We start from the raw sequence: 22,591 nt of genomic DNA, 5'->3' as shown, positions 1-22,591 counted from the left end.
TTTGAAATGGTGTGTTTTTACATTGGATAAAAGTAGAGACTCAGCTAGAAAATTGTATATCATACACTGCAGTTGAGGAACAATGGGGAAGTAATTCTGCTTTGGAAGTTGATAAACTTGTAACCCCACTTTTGAGAAAATGGCTCTTGAATGTTTTGGTACACCTACTGGAGAGCTCTTCTTTGTCTACACCCATTCAGCATTGTTCACACCCTCTTAAGCCTTATCCCCACCCATCTCTTTAACCTCTATGGGCTAGGCGGGACGAATTCGTCCCACCTACGTAACAGCCAGTTGAAGCCTGTGGCGCGATTTTCAAATACCTTAAAAATCCTATTACTTCAATTTCTCAAACATATGACTATTTTACAGCTATTTAAAGACAAGACTCTCGTTAATCTAACCACACTGTCCGATTTCAAAAAGGCTTTACAACGAAAGCAAAACATTAGATTATGTCAGCAGAGTACCAAGCCAGAAATAATCAGACACCCATTTTTCAAGCTAGCATATAATGTCACAAAAACCCAGAAGACAGCTAAATGCAGCACTAACCTTTGATGATCTTCATCAGATGACACACCTAGGACATTATGTTATACAATACATGCACGTTTTGTTCAATCAAGTTCATATTTATATCAAAAACCAGCTTTTTACATTAGCATGAGAACTAGCATACCCCCCGCAAACTTCCGGCGAATTTACTAACAATTTACTAAATTACTCACGATAAAACGTTCACAAAAAGCACAACAATTATTTTAAGAATTATAGATATATTACTCCTCTATGCACTCGATGTGTCCGATTTTAAAATAGCTTTTCGGTGAAAGCACATTTTGCAATATTCTAAGTACATAGCCCGGCATCACAGGGCTAGCTATTTAGACACCCAGCAGGTTTAGCACTCACCAATATCAGATTTACTATAAGAAAAATGGTCTTACCTTTCCTGTTCTTCGTCAGAATGCACTCCCAGGACTTCTACTTCAATAACAAATGTAGGTTTGGTCCAAAATAATCCATAGTTATGTTCCAACAGCGACGTTTTGTTCGTGCGTCCCAGACACTATCCCAATGGTAAATAACGGTCGCACGCACGGCGCATTTCGTGACAAAAGATTTCTAAATATTTCATTACCGTACTTCGAAGCATGTCAACCGCTGTTTAAAATAAATTTTTATGCCATTTTTCTCGTTAAAAAAAGCGATAATATTCCGACCGGGAATCTGCAATTAGATAAACAGCCGAAGGAAAATATATCACTGGGTCGAATCGGGCACGCGCCTAATTCCATTGTCCTCTGATGGGCCACTTGGAAAAGGCGATAATGTGTTTCAGCCTGAGGCTGCCTCGTCATCGTTCAGGTTTTTCCCGGGCTCTGAGAGCCTATTGGAGCCGTGGGAAATGTCACGTTACAGCTAAGATCCTGACTCTTCAATAAACAGAACCAAGAACAACAACACCTTGTCAGACAGGCCACTTCCTGCATGAAACCTTCTCAGATTTTTGCCTGCCAAATGAGTTCTGTTATACTCACAGACACCATTCAAACAGTTTTAGAAACTTTAGGGTGTTTTCTATCCATATGCAATAAGTATATGCATATTCTAGTTACTGGGTAGGAGTGGTAACCAGATTAAATCGGGTACGTTTTTTATCCGGACGTGAAAATACTGCCCCCTATCCCAAACAGGTTAAGGATTCACATGTGAGGCCATGTGCTAAACAGAGTGTGTACGGTAGTGTACTAAACAACCAAAGATTAATATTATGTCTATCGACATGTCTGTAGACAGTTATCGCAGGGACATCGTGAACATTCTATTGTCGTTCAACATCAGACTTGTCGTTGTCGTTATGAAAAAGCATAAACACAAAATAGCATAACATAAACCCAGCAGTTTAAAAATGAATTTAGTATATGTCAATCTAACAAACCAGGCAACTAAAAGCAACTTTCAAAAAAATGTTTAGGTTCGTTTCTAGTTTAAGTTAGCTGACTAGCCAGTTCAAATAATGGCCATATCATATAGCTGACATCGTCTTAACTTTAGCTCATTTTTATTCATTATTACAGGAAAATGAACTCACAACAAGATCATTACTTACAAGTTAATGGCGAGCTAATTACAGAAAATATCTTACCGTTCTGAGTGTGATGAAATAAAAGCAGAGCGTTCTACCGGAGAATCTTAGAACGTGGACACTATCGTTGGCCTAACGTTATATCCTTATTTGACTTTGGTGCAGGTCATGTTGTTATTCACATTACCCTCTCTGGTAAACACACATCAACGTTTATTTGTCACGTGCACAGGATACAGAAGGCGTAAACGGTACAGTGAAATGGTTACTTGCATAGTGGAGACTTTTGTTTAGACATGTAGCTAGCTAGCTAAAGAATAAACCATATACCCATCTCATAATGTTACTAACCAGCAGGTAGCTAACGCTAACCAACTAGGTTCAGTGTTAGTTAGCTAGCTAACATTAGACTATAACTAGCAATGCAAATGGCTCTGAGATATGAATAGTATTACTACACAGTTTATACATGTAACGTTAGCTAGCGAGCCAGCCAGCTAACGTTAGCTAGCTATCAGTACGCTTTAACTTGCAACAAAAACAACTTTCTGACAAAATGAGAAACGTATAATAAACGTATAACATTTCGCTATCTAGACTCTCTTACCTGTTAACATGGATGCACTCATCTCCCTCTCTGTCACGGAGGCCATGGTTGCCCTTAGTTTGAAGACGTAATCAGGAGACGTGTTTTATACAACAACCTTCTGTGTTTTCTCTTTTCGTCTCCCTCCACACATTTGCAATCAAATGCCAGAATTGTCTTTACTATTATACTCTGCTTCCACCGGACGTTTCACTGATTTCAAAACTCGGTCTTCCAGAAAGTGGAGAATAGAAGTGGGAGGCCCCGGTGCACAACTGAGCAAGAGGACAAGTACATTAGAGTGTCTCGTTTGAGAAACAGACGCCTCACAAGTCCTCAACTGGCAACTTCATTAAATAGTACCCGCAAAACACCAGTCTCAACGTCAACAGTGAAGAGGCGACTCCGGGATGCTGGCCTTCTAGGCAGAGTTGCAAAGAAAAAGCCATATCTCAGACTGGCCAATATAAAGAAAAGTTTAAGATGGGCAAAAGAACACGGGACAGAGGAAGATTGAAAAAAGTGTTATGGACAGACAAATCTAAGTTTGAAGAACATTCGTGAGATGCAGAAAAAATGAAAAGATGCTGGAGGAGTGCTTGACACCATCTGTCAAGCATGGTGGAGGCAATGTGATGGTCTGGGGGTGCTTTGGTGGTGGTAAAGTGGGAGATTTGTACAGGATGAAATGGATCTTGAAGAAGGAAGGCTATCACTCCATTTTGCAACGCCATGCCATACCCTGTGGACGGCGCTTAATTAGAGCCAATTTCCTCCTACAACTGGACAATGACCCAAAGCATAGCTCCAAGCTATGCAAGATCTATTTAGGGAATAAGCAGTCGGCTGGTATTCGGTCTATAATGGAGTGGCAAGTACAGTCACCGGATCTCAACCATATTGAGCTGTTGTGGAAGCAGCTTGACCGTATGGTACGTAAGAAGTGCCCATCAAGCCAATCCAACTTGTGGGAGGTGCTTCAGGAAGCATAGGGTGAAATCTCTTCAGATTACCACAACAAATTGACAACTACAGATAACCTCAACAAAATGACAACTAGAATGCCAAAGGTCTGCAAGGCTGTAATTGCTGCAAATGGAGAATTCTTTGACGAAAGCAAAGTTTGAAGGACACTTATTTCAATTAAAAATCATTATTTATAACCTCGTCAAAGTCTTGACTATATTTCCTATTCATTTTGCAACTCATTTCATGTATGTTTTCATGGAAACAAGGACATTTTTAAATGAGCCCAAACTTTTGAACGTTAGTGTATGTCAGTAAAAAGTATGGGTTAAATTTGGTGAAAAATATAATTTGAATTGTTGACAACACACTATATTAGTAACAAATTGGTTAAACCACATTTCATGACCCATGGAGTCAATTAATCAATATTCAGATGAAAGGTCGCCTATAAAATAATGCCTATAATAGTAAAAAAATAAATAAATTTTAACGTCACTGTCATGTATTATCTCAAAATGTAGTCTGAAAATGTGGAAACATGGTGGAAGAACCTTAATCGTTTGAAAGTTAAGGACATTGCACTATACACCACCTGAAAACACATTCATTGCAATGTAATTGAATATTCATGTTTGGACATACTACATTTGCATAATTTGTTACAATTTGACATCAGTTCCCATTTAACAATACTTAACTACCTGTAAAAGCCGTTGAAGCAGACCCAAAGTCATTTTTGTAATAATGTTGAGATCCATTCTATTATGGCATTGTTGGTATGACCCTCTTTTGATCAAGAGGAATTTTTTTTTTTTATACTGGGAGTTCTTATTTGAGTCGCTAGCAATAGGAATTTAAGGTTGAAATTAATGTTTTTCAAGAATAAACCAAGTAATTTATTTCAATAGTCACAAAATACATGTCAAATTAACCTGACTGACCTGAGTTTATCTTGTGTTTTCAGCCTGATAACCTACAGAAGACATGGCTGCGGGAATTCTACCAGGTACGTTGAACCTCTCCTCTCCATATAGACACAGTGCTGAATACAGACATGTACAACTCTTCTCTAGGCCCATCTGCTCTTTGCATTTCTAGCGCTCTATCGTAGTCATGTGGCTGTGTTTGACTCATTGAGTGATAGTTGCTTTGAGGAGAAAAGAGCACAGGCCGTGTCATATCTTACCTTTGATCTACATAGGAACATCTGAGAAACCACAACTTTTTCCACTCTAGCAGGGGAAGTCAATTCAGATAGATAGACAGCTGTTGCACCAGCCTGGTCTCATAGATTATACGTAACATAGTAAAAGTACATTTGGGACACTCAAATACGTATGATATGTTATCAAAATCAAAATCAAATCAAATTTATTTTTATATAGCCCTTCATACATCAGCTGATATTCTCAAAGTGCTGTACAGAAACCCAGCCTAAAACCCCAAACAGCAAGCAAAGCATGTGAAAGAAGCACGGTGGCTAGGAAAAACTCCCTAGGAAAAACTCCCTAGAAAGGCCAAAAACCTAGGAAGAAACCTAGAGAGGAACCAGGCTATGAGGGGTGGCCAGTCCTCTTCTGGCTGTGCAGGGTGGATATTATAACAGAACATGGTCAAAATGTTAAAATGTTCATAAATGACCAGCATGGTCAAATAATAATAATCATAGTAGTTGTCGAGGGTGCAACAAGCACGTCCGGTGAACAGGTCAGGGTTCCATAGCCGCAGGCAGAACAGTTGAAACTGGAGCAGCAGCACGGCCAGGTGGACTGGGGACAGCAAGGAGTCATCATACCAGGTAGTCCTGAGGCATGGTCCTAGGGCTCAGGTCCTCCGAGAGAAAGACAGAAAGAGAGAAAGAGAGAATTAGAGAGAGCATATTTAAATACACACAGGACACCGGATAAGACAAGAGAAATACTCCAGATGTAACAGACTGACCCTAGCCCCCCGACACATAAACTACTGCAGCATAAATACTGGAGGCTGAGACAGGAGGGATCAGAAGACACTGTGGCCCCATCCGATGATACCCCCGGACAGGGCCAAACAGGCAGGATATAACCCCACCCACTTTGCCAAAGCACAGCCCCCACACCACTAGAGGGATGTCTCCAACCACCAACTTACCGTCCTAAGACAAGGCCGAGTATAGCCCACAACGATCTCCGCCATGGCACAACCCAAGGGGGGGGGGGGCTGTTATGGTTGGTATGGTTACATAAGGCCGCTGGTTACTTAAGGCAAAAAACAAAAGTAGGGTGGTTAGTCGGGGTGAATGGGTGGGCGTATAACGCAAAAATCTAGCAACCCAAAGGTTGCAAGTTGGAATCTCATCACGGACAACTTTAGCATTGTAGCTAATTAGCAACTTTTCAACTACTTACAACTTTTTAGCTACTTTGCAACTACTTAGCATGTTAGCTAATCCTTCCCCTAACCTGAACCTTAACACTTTTCGCTACCGTAACCCTAACCCCTAGCCTAGCTAACATTACCCAGCTAGCTAATGTTAGCCACCTAGCTGGTTACCATACAAAACTTAACATCATACTAAATGGAATGTCTTGGATTTACGTGTTTCTCGTATATTTTCTTTACACATTGTCCTCACCAGCACCATTCCAGCAACTGTAGCAGATGTGTAACCAAGCGAGTGCAGTACAGCTCAGCTTGATCCGGCTTAATTTGGCTCAGTAGTGTGAAGAGGGTACTACTGTTATGTATTCCATTAGGAAGATGGACCATTGCCTTATATGCCAATAAGAGTGGCATGAGCTTAGTTGCCAGCTGTGTATTAGAATGATGCATGTTTGTGCCTACTGGTTATGTGCCAAGCCAAGGTTCTGGAAGCACAGAGAGCAGCTACAGGTCACCTGTTTAATGGTAAGAGGATTAGACCTAGGTTTAATTCAGGTTAACTAACACACACAAACTACACTACATTACACCAAAGGCCTTGTCATGTAACTTACAGTAAGTAGTACGCCACAGGTTAATGTCTTGGAACAGTGCACTTCAAAGTGTGGGATTTCTACCTTAGCACTGTGTTTTAACTTAGACACAGCTGGGCTATACCATCACTATGACCGACACAGCGGAGAAGTTATGGTGGCTATGAGTGAGTAGAGATGGTGTACTCTACAGTGGTGTGCAGTGAGGGGTGAGACTGACTAGAAAGGGAGGGCTTCAGTAGGCCCGTGTCTCTCCTAGCTTGTGGAACGGAATCACTGCGCTAGCAAGTGGCGGTGAGCGAGTAGAGATGGTATCCATACGCTGTAGTGTGCAGTGCAGTGCGCGTATCCAATGAGTGATTCAGTAGGCCCGTGTCTCTTGATCTCCTATCTGGTGGAAGTGAGGAAGGGATTAGAGGCCGCATGCTGCCTCTCCTTATCGTCCCTGGTCACCATCTGGCCATGGTGTGTGGGATAGTTATGTCTCTGGGCTGCTGAGGGCCCTGCCGCTGCCTCGGATCTATGGATACACACGCAGTCACACACAGCCAGAGAGAAACATTTATAGTGCTACGCGTACATTCACAGAGCCATAGAGACGTGGATACAAGCACAGCCGTAGACACGAGCATAAGCACACAGTCACATTAACAGCGAGAGATGTGGATTCACACAGAGCCAGAAAGATCAGGATATAGTTACACATGCAGACAAACAGCCCGAGAGATACACTGATACACGTGGAAGGTTGGACGTCACACACCTTATGCATGCTTTATATAGGAGACCTGTGTGTAATGGCTTGTGATGCATTTTTATCAACCGTTTTGAAGTCCTTTTAGAACAAGCTAGCATAGCTGTAGGTCTGCCTTCGGATCAGCCACATTAAAAAAAAATGTAAACACTGTCGCCTGCACTCAAACAGGTGTTTGTGCTGACAGAAGTATTTTCTCCCTAATGCTTTCTGTAGTCATCATTCAAGTCACCTGTTCTTTGATTTAAACTGAGTAGTTGAAAAAATAGGTTACCATATGGCTTATTTAAGACTCTTTTTTTGTTGGTTCAACACACACACACACACACACACACACACACACACACACACACACACACACACACACACACACACACACACACCACACACACAGAGTGTGGTGACAGAAGTGATTGTTCTTAGAAAACTCTGTGGATGTGTCAAAGTCAAGCCTGCTCCCGGCTTTCACACGTCACACACACACACACACACACACAAACCAACACTAACACCACCTTAACAATGTTTGACAGTCAACACATTCTCGGTTCACTTTCAGATGCACAAAAACACAGCCAAAATCAAATGTGCAAATTTGCACATTGCTCTAAATTTGCATATTATTTCCTTAACTATTGTTTGCGGTGCTTTGGTTTGGAAGTGACGCAAATGCAGATGCGCTCAAGATGATCACAAACACAGAATTTCCTGTTGGTCTCTCCCCTTCATACGTTAGATATAGTAGTCAAGAGAAATCATGGAGTCAGCTGGCTTTTTCATTTGCGCTCTAGTTTGTCAGTTGTTCACCATGCTCTCGCGGTGTGCGTTTATGACAGTGAATTAACCCTGAGGCGTGCATGGACAGGTTGATTTGCCTCAGGATTTAAGTGTTTATTTTTTTTCTGTGAGTGTGTGTGTGTGGGGAGGGGGTGTCTTGCGTGTGTGTCTGTGAGAGAGAGAGAGAGAGAGAGAGAGAGAGAGAGAGAGAGAGAGAGAGAGAGAGAGAGAGAGAGAGAGAGAGAGAGAGAGAGAGAGAGAGAGAGAGAGAGAGAGAGAGAGAGAGAGAGAGAGAGAGAGAGAGAGAGAGAGAGAGAGAGAGAGAGAGAGAGAGAGAGAGAGAGAGAGAGAGAGAGAGAGAGAGAGAGAGAGAGAGAGAGAGAGAGAGAGAGAGAGAGAGAGAGAGAGAGAGAGAGAGAGAGAGAGAGAGAGAGAGAGAGAGAGAGAGAGAGAGAGAGAGAGAGAGAGAGAGAGGTGTGCCCCTGCTGTGTGAACTAGGCAGGCCTACAGGCTCATGCCAGCTATGTGGTGTGCTGCTGGGTGACGTCATGGAAAGCAGCACCGTACTCTGTACTCCTAGGGCAACTGGGACAGAACAGCACCAGTGTATGCTAGAGCTCATAGTGTAGCGTTGCAAGGCTCACGACTATGTTAGCCTGCCCCTACTCACCCCTCTCGCACTGCTCTCTAAGTTACTTATATATCAGCTTAGCACACGTATTGTAATTGCTCTCAATCTCACACACTATCAACAGATGAGAGAAGACCGATGTCTGTTGTAAGGAATAGATGATGCAAGCGATTTTTGAATTGCAGCATCAATATTATCAACAAGTGATCTTTGCCTCGTTGGTATACATTCTTTAAAAAAGTTTACTGTGGTTGAACGTGCTACAGTTTAGACAGTGGGTCAAAAAGAGTTCCTATTGAGAAATAGTTCAATGTCTCACTATACTTGATAGTGTTGGAAAGCAACTCGCACTGCAGCTAACCACATTTGGAATGACTATTTTGATAAGATTGCGTATGTTTTTATGGAGGGTAGTTTGAAGGTCCTTGTGAAACCGGGCCATCAGATACAGAAAGGTGGCAACGGCAACATCCTGAACAAAGCTGTTTAACTGCATTTTCGGTTGTTACAATCGAAAGGACATCCTGCAAGTGTGTGTGTGTGTGTGTGTGTGTGTGTGTGTGTGTCCCACTCAAGGAACTTGCCTACTGTTGATACAAGCCCTTGCTTCAGGGTTTTCCTCGAAAGGCAGCTTCCGGAAATAAAATGTGTTCTTTGGACACCGCATGATTAGTATCAGAGACATACATTCTGTTCAAACACTCCCAAAGCAGGCATGCGGTCACACTCCCTGCCTGCAGATGAGACCAGAGTATACAAATGACAAGTGTATATCGGCAAGCAAGGCTAGGCATTTATTAACCCCACTACAATGTGTCTATGAATGATCTGATATAGACTGTCCTTTACTGTATAGAAGGATTTAATAATGTGTGTTACTGTTTGTTCAATAAGCATGGATCTGATGGGCATCCAGGCAGCTTTCACTAGTCCACTGGGCTGGCACACAGCAGAGTGGCACCGACTGACTGGAGTAATCTTAAGGCAAAGCAGGGCATTTGCCTGCTCCACATGTGCAATGGAGTGAAATGGTATCCCGGCACTAGAGTGCAGTATAAACAATGCTTTGAATTGCGTTATGCTGAGTTGATTGATCCCTCAATCTATTTGCATTGGAAACCTTACCCGGCTGTCACAGGCCACTGGCCTCACAGGATACTCCCGGCCTCATCCAAACACGTGACTTGTTAGATCAATTAAATAGGAGAGTTATTTCTAGGGTAATTAGTACATGGCTAATTTATTATAAGTTATAACAATATAGTTAATACTTCAACATAATGTGTTTCTTCTGATTTACTGCCCTAGTGTGTGTGTGTGTGCACTTTCTCACATGTGAGGGGAGTGTGACTCAAAATGTAATAAAAGACTGTCTGTGTGTGAGCCTGTCCGTGAGCGATTGTGCGCGCGTGTGATTTGTAGATGGATTCAGTGTTGTAAAGACTGTTGATTTGAATGTGCAGCAACAGGTGGACAGAGTTCAGTGTCTAGAAAAGACTTCTCATCACATCACGTGCTCGTTCAGAAGCCCATTTTATCCCCCCTCCGCACACTGTCACACTCTCCAGCCATGTTATTTTCCACCTAATCAGTACCATGAAATAGTAAGCCTCCCTATATTACAGCCCGTCAAAGGCCCTCTGTGAGAAGATTCAGAGAAAAGAAAAAAACTACAACTCATCCAGAACGCCGCAGCCCGTCTGGTGTTCAACCTTCCCAAGTTCTCTCACGTCACCCCGCTCCTCCGCTCTCTCCACTGGCTTCCAGTTGAAGCTCGCATCCGCTACAAGACCATGGTGATTGCCTACGGAGCTGTGAAGGGAACGGCACCTCCATACCTTCAGGCTCTGATCAGGCCCTACACCCAAACAAGGGCACTGCGTTCATCCACCTCTGGCCTGCTGGCCCCCCTACCTCTGAGGAAGCACAGTTCCCGCTCAGCCCAGTCAAAACTGTTCGCTGCTCTGGCACCCCAATGGTGGAACAAGCTCCCTCACGACGCCAGGACAGCGGAGTCAATCACCACCTTCCGGAGACACCTGAAACCCCACCTCTTTAAGGAATACCTAGGATAGGATAAAGTAATCCTTCTAACCCCCCCCTTAAAAGATTTAGATGCACTATTGTAAAGTGGTTGTTCCACTGGATATCATAAGGTGAATGCACCAATTTGTAAGTCCCTCTGGATAAGAGCGTCTGCTAAATGACTTAAATGTAAATGTAAAAGTGGGCTTTTTCTGTTGCCATATGCATGAGTCTTTAAAAAAAATCTGGTATGGAATTCACTTGTAAAAACATTCAATGGTGTGTGTGCGTCTTGTGCCATAATTGATAGGATATACACTACATGACAAAAGTGTGTGGACACCTGCTAGTCATACATCCCCTTTGCTACTATAACAGCCTCCACTCTTCTGGGAAGGCTTTCCTCTAGAAGATGCGGTTGAGCTGTTGTTGCTCCTAGATGTTTCCACTTCAGAATAACAGCACTTAGATGACCGGGGGCAGCTCTAGCAGGACAGTAATTTGACGAAATGACTTGTTGGAAAGGTGGCATCCTATGACAGAGCCACGTTGAAAGTCTGAGCTTCTCAGTACGGGCCATTCTACTGCCAATGTTTGTCTATGGAGGTTGCATGACTGTGTGCTCGATTTTATACACCTGTCAGCAACGGGTGTGGCTGAATCCACTAACTTGAAGGGGTGTCCACATACTTTTGTATTAATTTAGAAAGTATTCAGTCCCCTTGACTTTATCCACATTTTGTTACATTACAGCCAAAATCCTCATCAATCTACACATAATACCCCATAATGACAAAACGAAAACAGGTTTGTAGAAATGTTTGGAAATGTATTACAAATAAAAAACAGATACCTTATTACATAAGTATTCAGACCTTTTGCTATGAGACTCAGAATTGAGCTTAGGTGCATCCTGTTTCCATTGATCATCCTTGATGTTTCTACAACTTGATTGGAGTCCACCTGTGGTAAATCCAAGTGATTTGGAAAGGCAAACACCTGTCTATATAAGCACCCAAAGTTGACAGTGCATGTCAAAAACCAAGCCATGAGGTCAAATGAACTGTCCGTAGAGCTCTGAGACAGGTTTGTGTCGAGGCACAGATCTGGAGAAGGGTACCAAAACTTTTCTGTAGCATTGAAGATCCCCAAGAACACAGTGGCCTTCATAATTCTTAAAAGGAAGTGGGGATGTTTTTCAGCGGCAGGGGCTGGGAAACTCGTTAGGATCGATGGAAAGATGAACAGAGTAAAGTACAGAGAGATCCTTGATGAAGACCTGCTCCAGAGCACTTAGGACCTCCGACTGGGGGCAAAGGTTCACCTTCCAACAGGACAACAACATCTGCTAATGCATCAGGTATTGGGCAGGCATCCCCAGTGGATAGGAGGCTCATCACACAACCATAGCATATCTCTCCTACACTTCTCACTGCAGCCTGCAGCTCAAATCAAATCAAATGTTTTTAGTCACATGCGCCGAATACAACCGGTGTAGACCTTATAGTGAAATGCTTACTTACGAGCCCCTAACCAACAATGCAGTTTAAAGAAAAAGAAAAGACAAAATACGAATAAGAAATAAAAGTAACAAGTAATTAAAGAGCAGCAGTAAAATAACAATAGCGAGACTATATACAGGGGGGTACCAGTACAGAGTCAATGTGCAGGGGCACCGGTTAGTTGAGGTAATATGTACATGTAGGTCGAGTTATTAAAGTGACTATGCATAGATGATAACAACAGAGTAGCAAAAGGGGGGGGGGGGGTAATGCAATTAGTCTGGGTACCCATTTGATTAGATGTTCAGGATTCTTATAGCTTGGGGGTAGAAGCTGTTTCGAAGCCTCTTGGACCTAGACTTGGCGCTCCGGTACCGCTTGCCATACGGTAGCAGAGAGAATAGTCTATGACTAGGGTGGCTGGAGTCTTTGACAATTTTTAGGGCCTTCCTCTGACCTCGCCTGGTATAGAGGTCCTGGATGGCAGGAATCTTGGACCCGGTGATGTACTAGGCCGTGCGCACTACCCCCTGTAGTGCCTTGCGGTCGGAGGCCAAGCAGTTGCCATACCAGGCAGTGATGCAACCAGTCAGGATGCTCTCGATGGCGCAGCTGTAGAACCTTTTGAGGATCTGAGGACCCATGCCAAATTATTCAGTCTCCTGAATAGGCTTTGTCGTGCCCTCTTCACGACTGTCTTGATGTGCTTGGACCATGTTAGTTTGTTGGTGATGTGGACACCAAGGAACTTGAAGATCTCAACCTGCTCCACTATAGCCCTGTCGATGAGAATGGGGGCGTGCTCAGTCCTCCTTTTCCTGTAGTCCACAATCATCTCCTTTGTCTTGATCGCGTTGAGGGAGAGGTTATTGTCCTGGCACCACACGGCCAGGTCTCTGACCACCTCCCTATAGGCTGTCTTGTCGTTGTCAGTGATCAGGCCTACCACTGTTGTGTCATCGGCAAACTTAATGATGATGTTGGAGTCGTGCCTGGCCGTGCAGTCATGAGTACAGGAGGGGACTGAGCACGCACCCCTGAGGGTCACCTCTGTTGAGGATCAGAGTGGCGGATGTGTTGTTACCTACCCTTACCACCTGGGGGCGGCCCGTCAGGAAGTCCAGGCTCCAGTTGCAGAGGGAGATGTTTAGTCCCAGGGTCCTTAGCTTATTGATGAGCTTTGAGGGCACTATGGTGTTGAACGCTGAGCTGTAGTCAATGAATAGCATTCTCACATAGGTGTTCCTTTTTGTCCAGGTGGAAAAAGGCAGTGTGGAGTGCAATAGAGATTGCATCATCTATGGATCTGTTGGGGTGGTATGCAAATTAGAGTGGGTCTAGGGTTTCTGGGATAATGATGTTGATGTGAGCCATGACCAGCCTTTCAATGTACTTCCTGGCTACAGACGTGAGTGCTACGGGTCGGTAGTCATTTTGGCAGGTTACCTTAGTGTTATTGGGCACAGGGACTATGGTGGTCTGCTTAAAACATGTTGGTATTACAGATTCGGACAGGGAGAGGTTGAAAATGTCAGTGAAGACACTTGCCAGTTGGTCAGCACATTCTCAGAGTACACGTCCTGGTAATTCGTCTGGCCCTGCGGCTTTGTGAATGTTGACCTGTTTAAAGGTCTTGCATCAACTGCGGAGAGCGTGATTACGCAGTTTTCCCGGAACAGCTGGTGCTCTCATGCATGTTTCAGTGTTATATGCCTCGAAGCGAGCATGGAAGTAGTTTAGCTCGTCTGGTAGGCTTGTGTCACTGGACAGCTCTCGGCTGTGCTTCCCTTTGTAGTCTGTAATGGTTTGCCAGCCCTGCCACATCCGACGAGTGTCAGAGCCGGTGTAGTATGATTTGATCTTAGTCCTGTATTGTTGCTTTCCCTGTTTGATGATTCGTCAGAGGGCATAGCGGGATTTCTTATAAGCTTCTGTGTTAGTCCCGCTCCTTGAATGCGGCAGCTCTAGCCTTTAGCTCAGTGCTGATGTTTCCTGTAATCCATGGCTTCTGGTTGGGGTATGTGCGTACGGTCACTGTGGGGACGACGTCATCGATGCACTTATTGATGAAGCCAGTGACTTATGTGGTGTACTCCTCAATGCCATCGGAGCAATCCCGGAACATATTCCAGTCTGTGCTAGCAAAACCGTCCTGTAGCTTAGCATCTGCTTCAACTGACCACATTTTTATTGATCTAGTCACTTGTGCTTCCTGCTTTTAATTTTTGCTTGTAAGCAGGAATCAGGAGGATAGAATTATTGTCAGATTTGCCAAATGGAGGGCGAGGAAGAACTTTGTACGCGTCTCTGTGTGTGGAGTAAAGGTGGTCTAGAGTTTTTTTTTCTCCCTCTTGTTGCACATTTAACATGCTGATAAAAATTTGGTAAAATGGATTTAAGTTCGCCTGCAATAAAGTCCCCGGCCACTAGGAGCGCTGCCTCTTGGTGAGTGTTTTCCTGTTTGCTTAGGGCGGAATACAGATCATTGAGTGCGGTCTTAGTGCCAGCATCGGTCTGTAGTGGTATGTTGACAGCTACAAAAAATACAGATGAAAACTCTCTAGGTAGATAGTGTGGTCTACAGCTTATTCTGAGATAAGTCTGTAATTCCGTGGTGTGTAATTGCACTTCTGATGTCCAGAAGTAATTTTCGGTCATAAGAGACAGTAGCAGCAACATTATGTACAAAATAAGTTATCAACAACGCAAAGAAACAAACAAAAAAGCACAATTGGATAGGAACACGTAAAACGTCAGCCTTCTTCTCCGGCTCCATCTTACGCAGAACCCAGGCTCCTGTGATGACACACATTGGACAATTTGGTCTGATAGCAGTCAAGTTAGGCTAGCTGTGGACCTGGTGTGCTTGACGTTGAGCCAGTGGTCACTTAAGTTCTGTGGATCTAATACCCTTTTTACACTGCTAAGCCAAAACTGTGCCAAGTCACCGAGCCAAGCTGTACTGGGCTGAAAAGAACAATGTGAAAGGGAAATATCAGACCCAATAAACGGCACTTCGTTCAGCCCCGTAGTGTGAATCGTCATGACCTTAGATGTAGGCTACTATAAATGGATTTGGACAGGTGGAGGTCAATGATGTGTGTTGTGTTCCAGTTAGGTATTGGTCGAAATGGAAAATGTCTCCAAACTGAGAACCAGAATTATGGGCTAAGCCTAATGATTATTTTATATTGTGCTCAATGGTAATGGCATATATTACATTGTTTGGCCGTCAAAGAAATCCAGTGCATTCCATGGTTTGCAATTTTAGATGATGGTGATTTGTTATTGCCATTATTAAGGGAACCTCCGAGGAATCAGGATGGAGGGAGAGAGAGGACGACTGGAAGCACCCCTTTGACAAACACGATGGATTGATTATCCCCGTTTTGGTACCCATGTCATCACAAGTGCTGCGTGGTCTAAAGGCATCACCATATAGCAACTGTCACGCTAACAAGGGAGTTCCTTGCATCTGATAGATCTTTACTGCTCTTAAAGGGATAGTTCACCAAAATTACATATTGGTTTCCTCACCCTGTAAGTAGTCTATATACAAGGTATGCAATCCATGATTTGGTTTAGTTTCCCTGGCACTGTTTTCACATGCTAACATTTTAGCATTTGGCACAAATCCCGTTCAAATCATGGGACCTATATTTGAATTTTTCACGCATCATGTTTAAATAATCTATAATTGACTTTGTTGAGCTTCAAAATACATTTGAAGTACTTTTGGATGATTTGGACATGATGTGCGAAAAAGTGCTAATATCGGTCCCATGACTCGAATGGGATTTGTGCCACAAAAGCCAAAACATTAGCATGGGGAAACCATGCCAGGGGAACTTATCCTAAAGCACGAATTGCTGTCATACCTTTTCCATAGACTGCTTCCAGGGTAAACCAAAGTGTAATTTGGGTGAACTATCCCTTTAAGGCTGACTGTACACCAAGTGTGTTTTTATTGCCCTCCTATTGAAAATCAATCTGTCAACTATAACTCTTAGTCTGGAATCAAAATGAACCGATAGAGCAAAAAGTGCCGCTGAGGGTATCTAGAATGGGTTGTTTGGTTGGCCTTCAGAAAGATGGAAGAAAGCTGAATAGTTGTTCTTGTTTGACCTTTTCTATCAATAGCATTTCTGATTAAAGTAGTAGGATTAAATTAGGCTTCAGGATTATGAGTCTGCATGGGCAACTAGAGCTGGAGTTACACTGCCTGGAAAAACAAACAGAAAACCCACACTTGGACAGATGCAAAACACAAAATACACACAGTCTTGCATTCTCTCTCTCATATGCCCACAGGCTCACACACCAATGCAACTTCTTGCTAAAGCTCCTTGAGAGTCTGACCTTTTCAGTGGGAGCTGATAGGTCCACTAATCTTTCTAAGTTTGAGAACCCTGGTTCTTAGGGGCCCAGTCTCTGGGTCATCCAGCTAAGTGACGAGCCATAGGTGGATGGAAAATCCATAGTGTTATTGCCATACATTACTTTTATTAGATTTTGCATTTAGTGAGAATAATGCAGGCGGGGGAGTGAAGTAGGGCCAGAGTAGGCCCCCAGGCCTGGAGCTGTCCCAGGCTTAACGCTGTCCCAGGCCACATATCCTGGGTGACGGTGATCTATGGCATGCCCGCCATCTATAGCTCGACCCTGTGAGTGCCTCTGAGCGCTGTAATTCACTCAGCAATGGATTTTCCGTTACGGGTCAGCACCCCTGAACACTCTGGGCTTGGTGGCAGTGCACTCACAAACACCTCTTAGTGTTAGGGGACCGGGGGGGGAGAGGTCATGTGACTGGAGTGGAAATGACTGTGTAACGTCTCTCTCTGCTCTGAGTGCTCTCCTTCTCTGACCAGGTATTTGTTAGCCTGATCCCAGATCTGTTTGTGCTGTTTGCCAATGACTAAAGACATTGCCGAGACGGCCCCAACAGATCTGGGACAAGGTGTAGTGCAGTGTAGATCGCCAATGTCTCTTCATTCATGTACCGTATATTTTATGACAGGGCTATGTTCTGTAACATGTATTTTCTGTAGTGTTTCCCGTACTCTGACATGATAACATTTCCCAATGGTGAGAGACTCGTTATTGCTCTAGTGAGACATCTAAAACTCCCGACGTTGTCTGTCACACCCTGCACACAGACACATCTGTCTGACACTATACTGTACAGTAGCTGGGATGGTTTTCCCTGTTGGCTGTAATGCATCTTGGCCTCTGCTAGTCGTTTGTCCCCCAGTCTTGGGTGTTACCCAGCTTCTGTCAAACTCCAAAACCACCAGACCTTATTATAGGGTTTCAATGTGCTGTAAATGGGTGCTTTTGGGGTTTTTGGTTAGGCTTGTTGCCTGGTTGTGACTTTTTAAAATCCCTTAATTCAGCTATTTGTGGAAATCTAACTCTGTAGAATGTTTAGAGAACAGTGTTCTCTTGAGGAAGGCAGTATCATTTCTGTCCGCAAACTTAAGTTCAGAATGATAGATAATTTGGGTGGGAAGTTCCTTGTGTTGTAAATGATTATCAAATCAAAGTTTATTTGTCACGTGCGCCGAATACAACAGGTGAACAGTGAAATGCTTACTTACAGGCTTTAACCAATAGGGCACGAAATGATATTTTTCATACTGAAACCATCAAGTAGTGGTCTAGACAGTTGTTAACGCCATGCCTTGTTCTCTTCTCCTTTGCAGACTGTCCAATCACACAGGCCCCACTTCATCGCAGTGCACTGTCAAGAGGTGGGCGGGAAGAACTACGAAGCGTCCATGTCACACGTGGATTGTTTTGTCAAGTAAGTGGCCTCGCAACCTCAACACTCGATGGTCCCACTTCAAATTGCCCTTCACTGAAGAGGTGCAGCCAACTCTAATGTTCATAGCCAACTTTAGTGATGATTATGGGGTATTTTTCTATCAAGGAAACACCCACTGCCTTGGTCCACAGGGAAACTGTCCAAGAACTCTGAAAATGAGTGAACAACTCCACCTTCTGGTGACATACCTTATTTGGTTTCATTTTTGGTGGTTCTTTTTTTCAATGATTTTTTTCAAAAAAGGTCAGAAGGTTATGAATTTCATATAATGAAACGGATGTACTAGAATACCATTAACTTATTTGCATGGCTTGTTTATGTAGTCTATTTTGTTTATTCATAGGATGGAGTAACAAAGTTTTATGTCAATGGGGATTTGGAAAGATTCTCTCAAGTGGATATCATAAGGTGAATGCACCAATTTGTAAGTCGCTCTGGATAAAAGCGTCTCCTAAATGACGTAAATGTTTATGTAAGTGCCCTCTTGATGAACCTCTTTTTCAACCAATTTAGGGTGTCCAGGTGTGCACTGCATCTCAGTGCTAGAGGTGTCACTACAGACCCTGGTTCGATTCCAGGCTGTATCACAACTTGCCGTGATTGGGTGTCCCATAGGGTGGCGCACAGTTGGCCCAGCGTCGTCCGGGTTAGGGTTTGGCCAGGTCACTGGCTAACTGGCTTGCCTAGTTAAATAAAGGTTAAATAAAAAATAAAATAAGCAGAAGACTGTCTGAGGCCTCAACAGATTTAGTAGAATATCCCAATACTCTCAAAATATCCTGTTCTTCATCTCTTCTTCCTTAAAGGGATAGTGTGAGATTTTGTCAATTAAGCCCTGCCCAGAGTCAGATGAACTCATGGACACCATTTGTATTTCTCTGCGTGCCGTTTGAAGGAAGTTGAAGGTAGTTTCGTGAGCCATTGCTAACTAGTGTTAGCGCAATGACTGGAAGTCTACCGGAACAACGAACACAAAAATAACTGTATTTTCATATTGTGACGTGTGTCCTCTGTCTTCTAGAGAGCTGCTGTCCAGTGATGCCATGAAGGAGTACAACAGAGTCCGTGTCTACCTCGACGAAAACTACAAATCCCAGGAGCATTTCACAGTAAGTGCGGCTGGTCCATTTGCCCTTGCTAAGTGGTCCTCTTCCTTTAGATCTCAGGAGATCTTTGTTTACTGCACACAGTCTTGACTCACCACAGACGGGCTGTATTCACCTGGGTGTTGCACAGCAGCCATTTCCATCAGAACGCTCTACACACATCAGTGACATTAGTTAAGATGGCCGAGGAAAAATGGAAGCTGAAGCTGGGGAAGCTCAGATGGTAGTAAGACGTGAATTAAGAAATTCAATCAAGTAATTGTTTGAGGGACTTCAACCCTCAGACTCATTTTCCTTAGCTTTGTGGACCCCAGCATTTTATTAGAATGCGCAATAATGGTAGACCGCCACAAGGCGGTGCTAGATGGTCTGGAATGTTTTGTGGATCTGCAAACCAGCTGCGACTTTTCAAGCGTTATCAAATTTTATTTGTCACACGCTTCGTAAACAACAGGTGTTAGACTAACGGTGAAATGCTTTACTTACGGGCCCTTCCCAACAGTGCAGAGAGAAAAATATTCCGAAAAATTGTAACACAAGGAATAAATACACAATGAGTAACAATAACGTGGCTATATACACAGGGTACCAGTACCGAGTCCATGTGCAGGGGTACGAGGTAATTGAGGTAGATATGTACATATAGGAAGGGATAAAGTGACTAGGCAACAGGATAGATAATAAACAGTATAGCAGCAGCGTATGTAATGAGTCAAAGGAGTTAGTGCAAAAAGGGGTCAATGCAGATAGTCCGTGCAGCTATTTGGTTCACTATTTAGCAGTCTTCTAGCTTGGGGGTAGAAGCTGTTCAGGCTCCTGTTGGTTCCAGACTTGGTGCATCGGTAGCAGAGAGAACGGTCTATGACTTGGGTGGCTGGAGTCTGACAATCTTTAGGGCCCTCCTCTGACACCGCCTGCCATAGAGGTCCTGGATGGCAGGGAACCTCGGCCCCAGTGATGTAATTATCACAAAGATGTTGCTCGGTTCATTTTGTGGCCTGTTCCCTCTAGATCATGCGCAACTACACGTCAGTTGCATTACATGGCCTCTCGGTGGAGCCAGATACTCAGTGTTGACGATACCAGTTGAACGTTTCATCCAGCCTTTTCCCCCACTTTGGACACACACACGCACATTTCATGCTGCTAACGTTGTACTCCCACCAGTACATTTGGAAGAAGTGAAGAGCGGGGCTGGTGGTTAATTCTCTGGCTCTGGAGCCCATAAAGAGAAGGGAATAGATGTGTTTTACGGAACCCTCTAACAATCAGTGTAGCCTTGACTGCTGAGCCGTGTCTGTCATGATTTTCCTTTCTATCCTAGGAGGTATTATTACCACGGTACACTGCTCTCCCTCCCTAACAGCAAACAGTGGTAAATCACACCACCACCACCAGTCAAAAATGCTCTTTTCATAAACCTATTATGAACGTGTTGGATCCATTTGCCCTATTGCTAAAATAATGAACTGCCATTTCGGTTAGGTGATGACGATGATATCCTCTTGTTTTTGATTTATTTCTCCCAAGTTTATTTAATAAGGCTCCGACACGCCGATGGCGTTTGCCGGGCCGAGAGTACTTAGCACTTCTGAACGGAGTGCCGGCTGTAATTTGCGAACCAGGTGCAAACCGATTTTTGAAGGTTGAATCGCGTGAAGATGTTGGCAGTCAGACATCCACCAGCGGGTGGTCCTTAAAACACAGCGTGCTGAACGGTCAGCAGACGAAGCCAAGATCAACATTCGGTGTGCTGTGTGTGTGGTCCTTTTTAGACTCTCATATCATGTATGTATGTATGTATGTATGTATGTATGTATGCATGCATGCATGCATGCATGCATGTATGTATACAAACCACAAAATAAATATGCTTATAGATATTCAAATCGGGGCGACAGTAAGGATACAGACTCTCCAGTGCGCTTCACACAGGGCCTGCCATTTAGTCCGGATGACATCACTCATATTTGTTTACTCAAACTTCGATTTCTGCTCGTGGGTAATTGTTTGTTGTCTGCTCTGCCTGTCAATTTCCAGATAATGTAAGTGGCAACCCCGGTGTGGCTCCCTGAGCCTACCAGTAATGGCAGCCGGTGTGTGTTTTCCTTCGGAATATCTATGTGAGTGCGGCAGCGAGCGGATGTGCTATAATGTAGTGAAAGTGTATGGTAATGACCTGGGGGAGTGTTTACTTTACCTGTCTGTCTCTGTCGGGTACGCTGGCTGGATGGCGGTGCCATATGCTTCCCTCTCGCCACAGCCAGCGCAGCCTCACCATACCTAATGAAGCACACGGCTGAGCGTGTGCGAGCTGTGTCAGCGAGGTGCGTGTCTGTTTGGGTCATTTTGAGTACGCCTCTTAATTTACCAAGAAAGCACTGGCTGATTCTTCTGATTTAGTGATGAGACGAATAATCAACAGGCTAAAATGGTCAAAGAGGCGGCTGGTTTTGAGGGTAGGGTTTTTGTTAGTATGTCAGGCTATACTGTAGGACACTGTATAATATATAATGTTTGATTCCCCCCGTGTGATAACCTGGACTAAGATTTATGTCCAACTTAGCACACGGTGGTCCTAACTCCATACCAGAGTAAGTCTGTCAGTCAGGCACTGAGCCCGTGTTGGATGCAGACCGACAGTGAGGGATGCGGACCAGCCTAACCTCCACGTCTTTCCTGTGTGTGTGCTGTGCAGTGATGAGGGTGGGGGGGGGTGTCTTGAGTGACACATCCTCCTCAGCCTGAGGCCTGGTGTTTTACGGGGCTGTTAAGGTATACAGCAGGTAAAATGTCAATTAGGAAAGCCCGCCCTGATAACTCAACTCCCAATCCACTTGTTCCAGGCCATTAATATTTATCACGGGCCCGGCCCTTTGGGCTGCTGGGGTGTCATGTGGAATGATGTTCACTAATGCCTTGCCTTTATTACCTAGGCTAGCGTTTCTCACAGACTGACTGGGGTGTGTGTGTGTGTGTAGGCAAACACACACCACCCTCACAGTTTCTGTCACAGCACTCACTCTGTTTTTCTGTGCGTCATAGCAGAATTATGAAAAAAGTTTAACAGTATTTACTACAAACAAACACACACACACTCACACACACCTTCTGCATCGAGTCAATGGCTACAAGTGACCTACAAATGAACACACACACACACCAACACACACAGCCCTCAGTTGTTCCGGAGCATTTTAATGGGAAATTAAAGGCGTCCTTCCCTGCTCTGGTCCACAAGACAGGAGTGAGAGGCCAGAGGATAAATCAGGCTCTTTGCTCTGACAGGAATCGCACTCCGTTTCTGCGTCCGCGTCTGTTCTCAACCCAGCTGTCACATTGGCTTAATCTGTTTAGCTGCTATTTGTGCT

At 44.0% G+C, this 22,591-nt stretch overlaps 1 protein-coding gene across 2 annotated transcripts in view; it reads left to right on the top strand.

Moving 5' to 3' along the window:
- LOC106605012 (inositol polyphosphate-5-phosphatase A) overlaps nucleotides 1-22,591 on the top strand; it is a 198,892-nt gene that overhangs the window by 73,168 nt on the left and 103,133 nt on the right. For both annotated transcript variants that reach the window (XM_014200229.2, XM_014200220.2), the window contains exons 2-4: nucleotides 4,612-4,653; nucleotides 17,993-18,093; nucleotides 19,136-19,223. In XM_014200229.2, the coding sequence (XP_014055704.1) occupies nucleotides 4,612-4,653; nucleotides 17,993-18,093; nucleotides 19,136-19,223 (231 nt within the window). The remainder of the gene's footprint in view (nucleotides 1-4,611; nucleotides 4,654-17,992; nucleotides 18,094-19,135; nucleotides 19,224-22,591) is intronic.

Source organism: Salmo salar, chromosome ssa01, assembly GCF_905237065.1.
Source record: "Salmo salar chromosome ssa01, Ssal_v3.1, whole genome shotgun sequence".
NCBI classification, from domain to species: Eukaryota; Metazoa; Chordata; class Actinopteri; order Salmoniformes; family Salmonidae; genus Salmo; species Salmo salar.
Note: the sequence above shows the minus strand (reverse complement) of the source record. Positions and strands in the feature narration are given on the sequence as shown.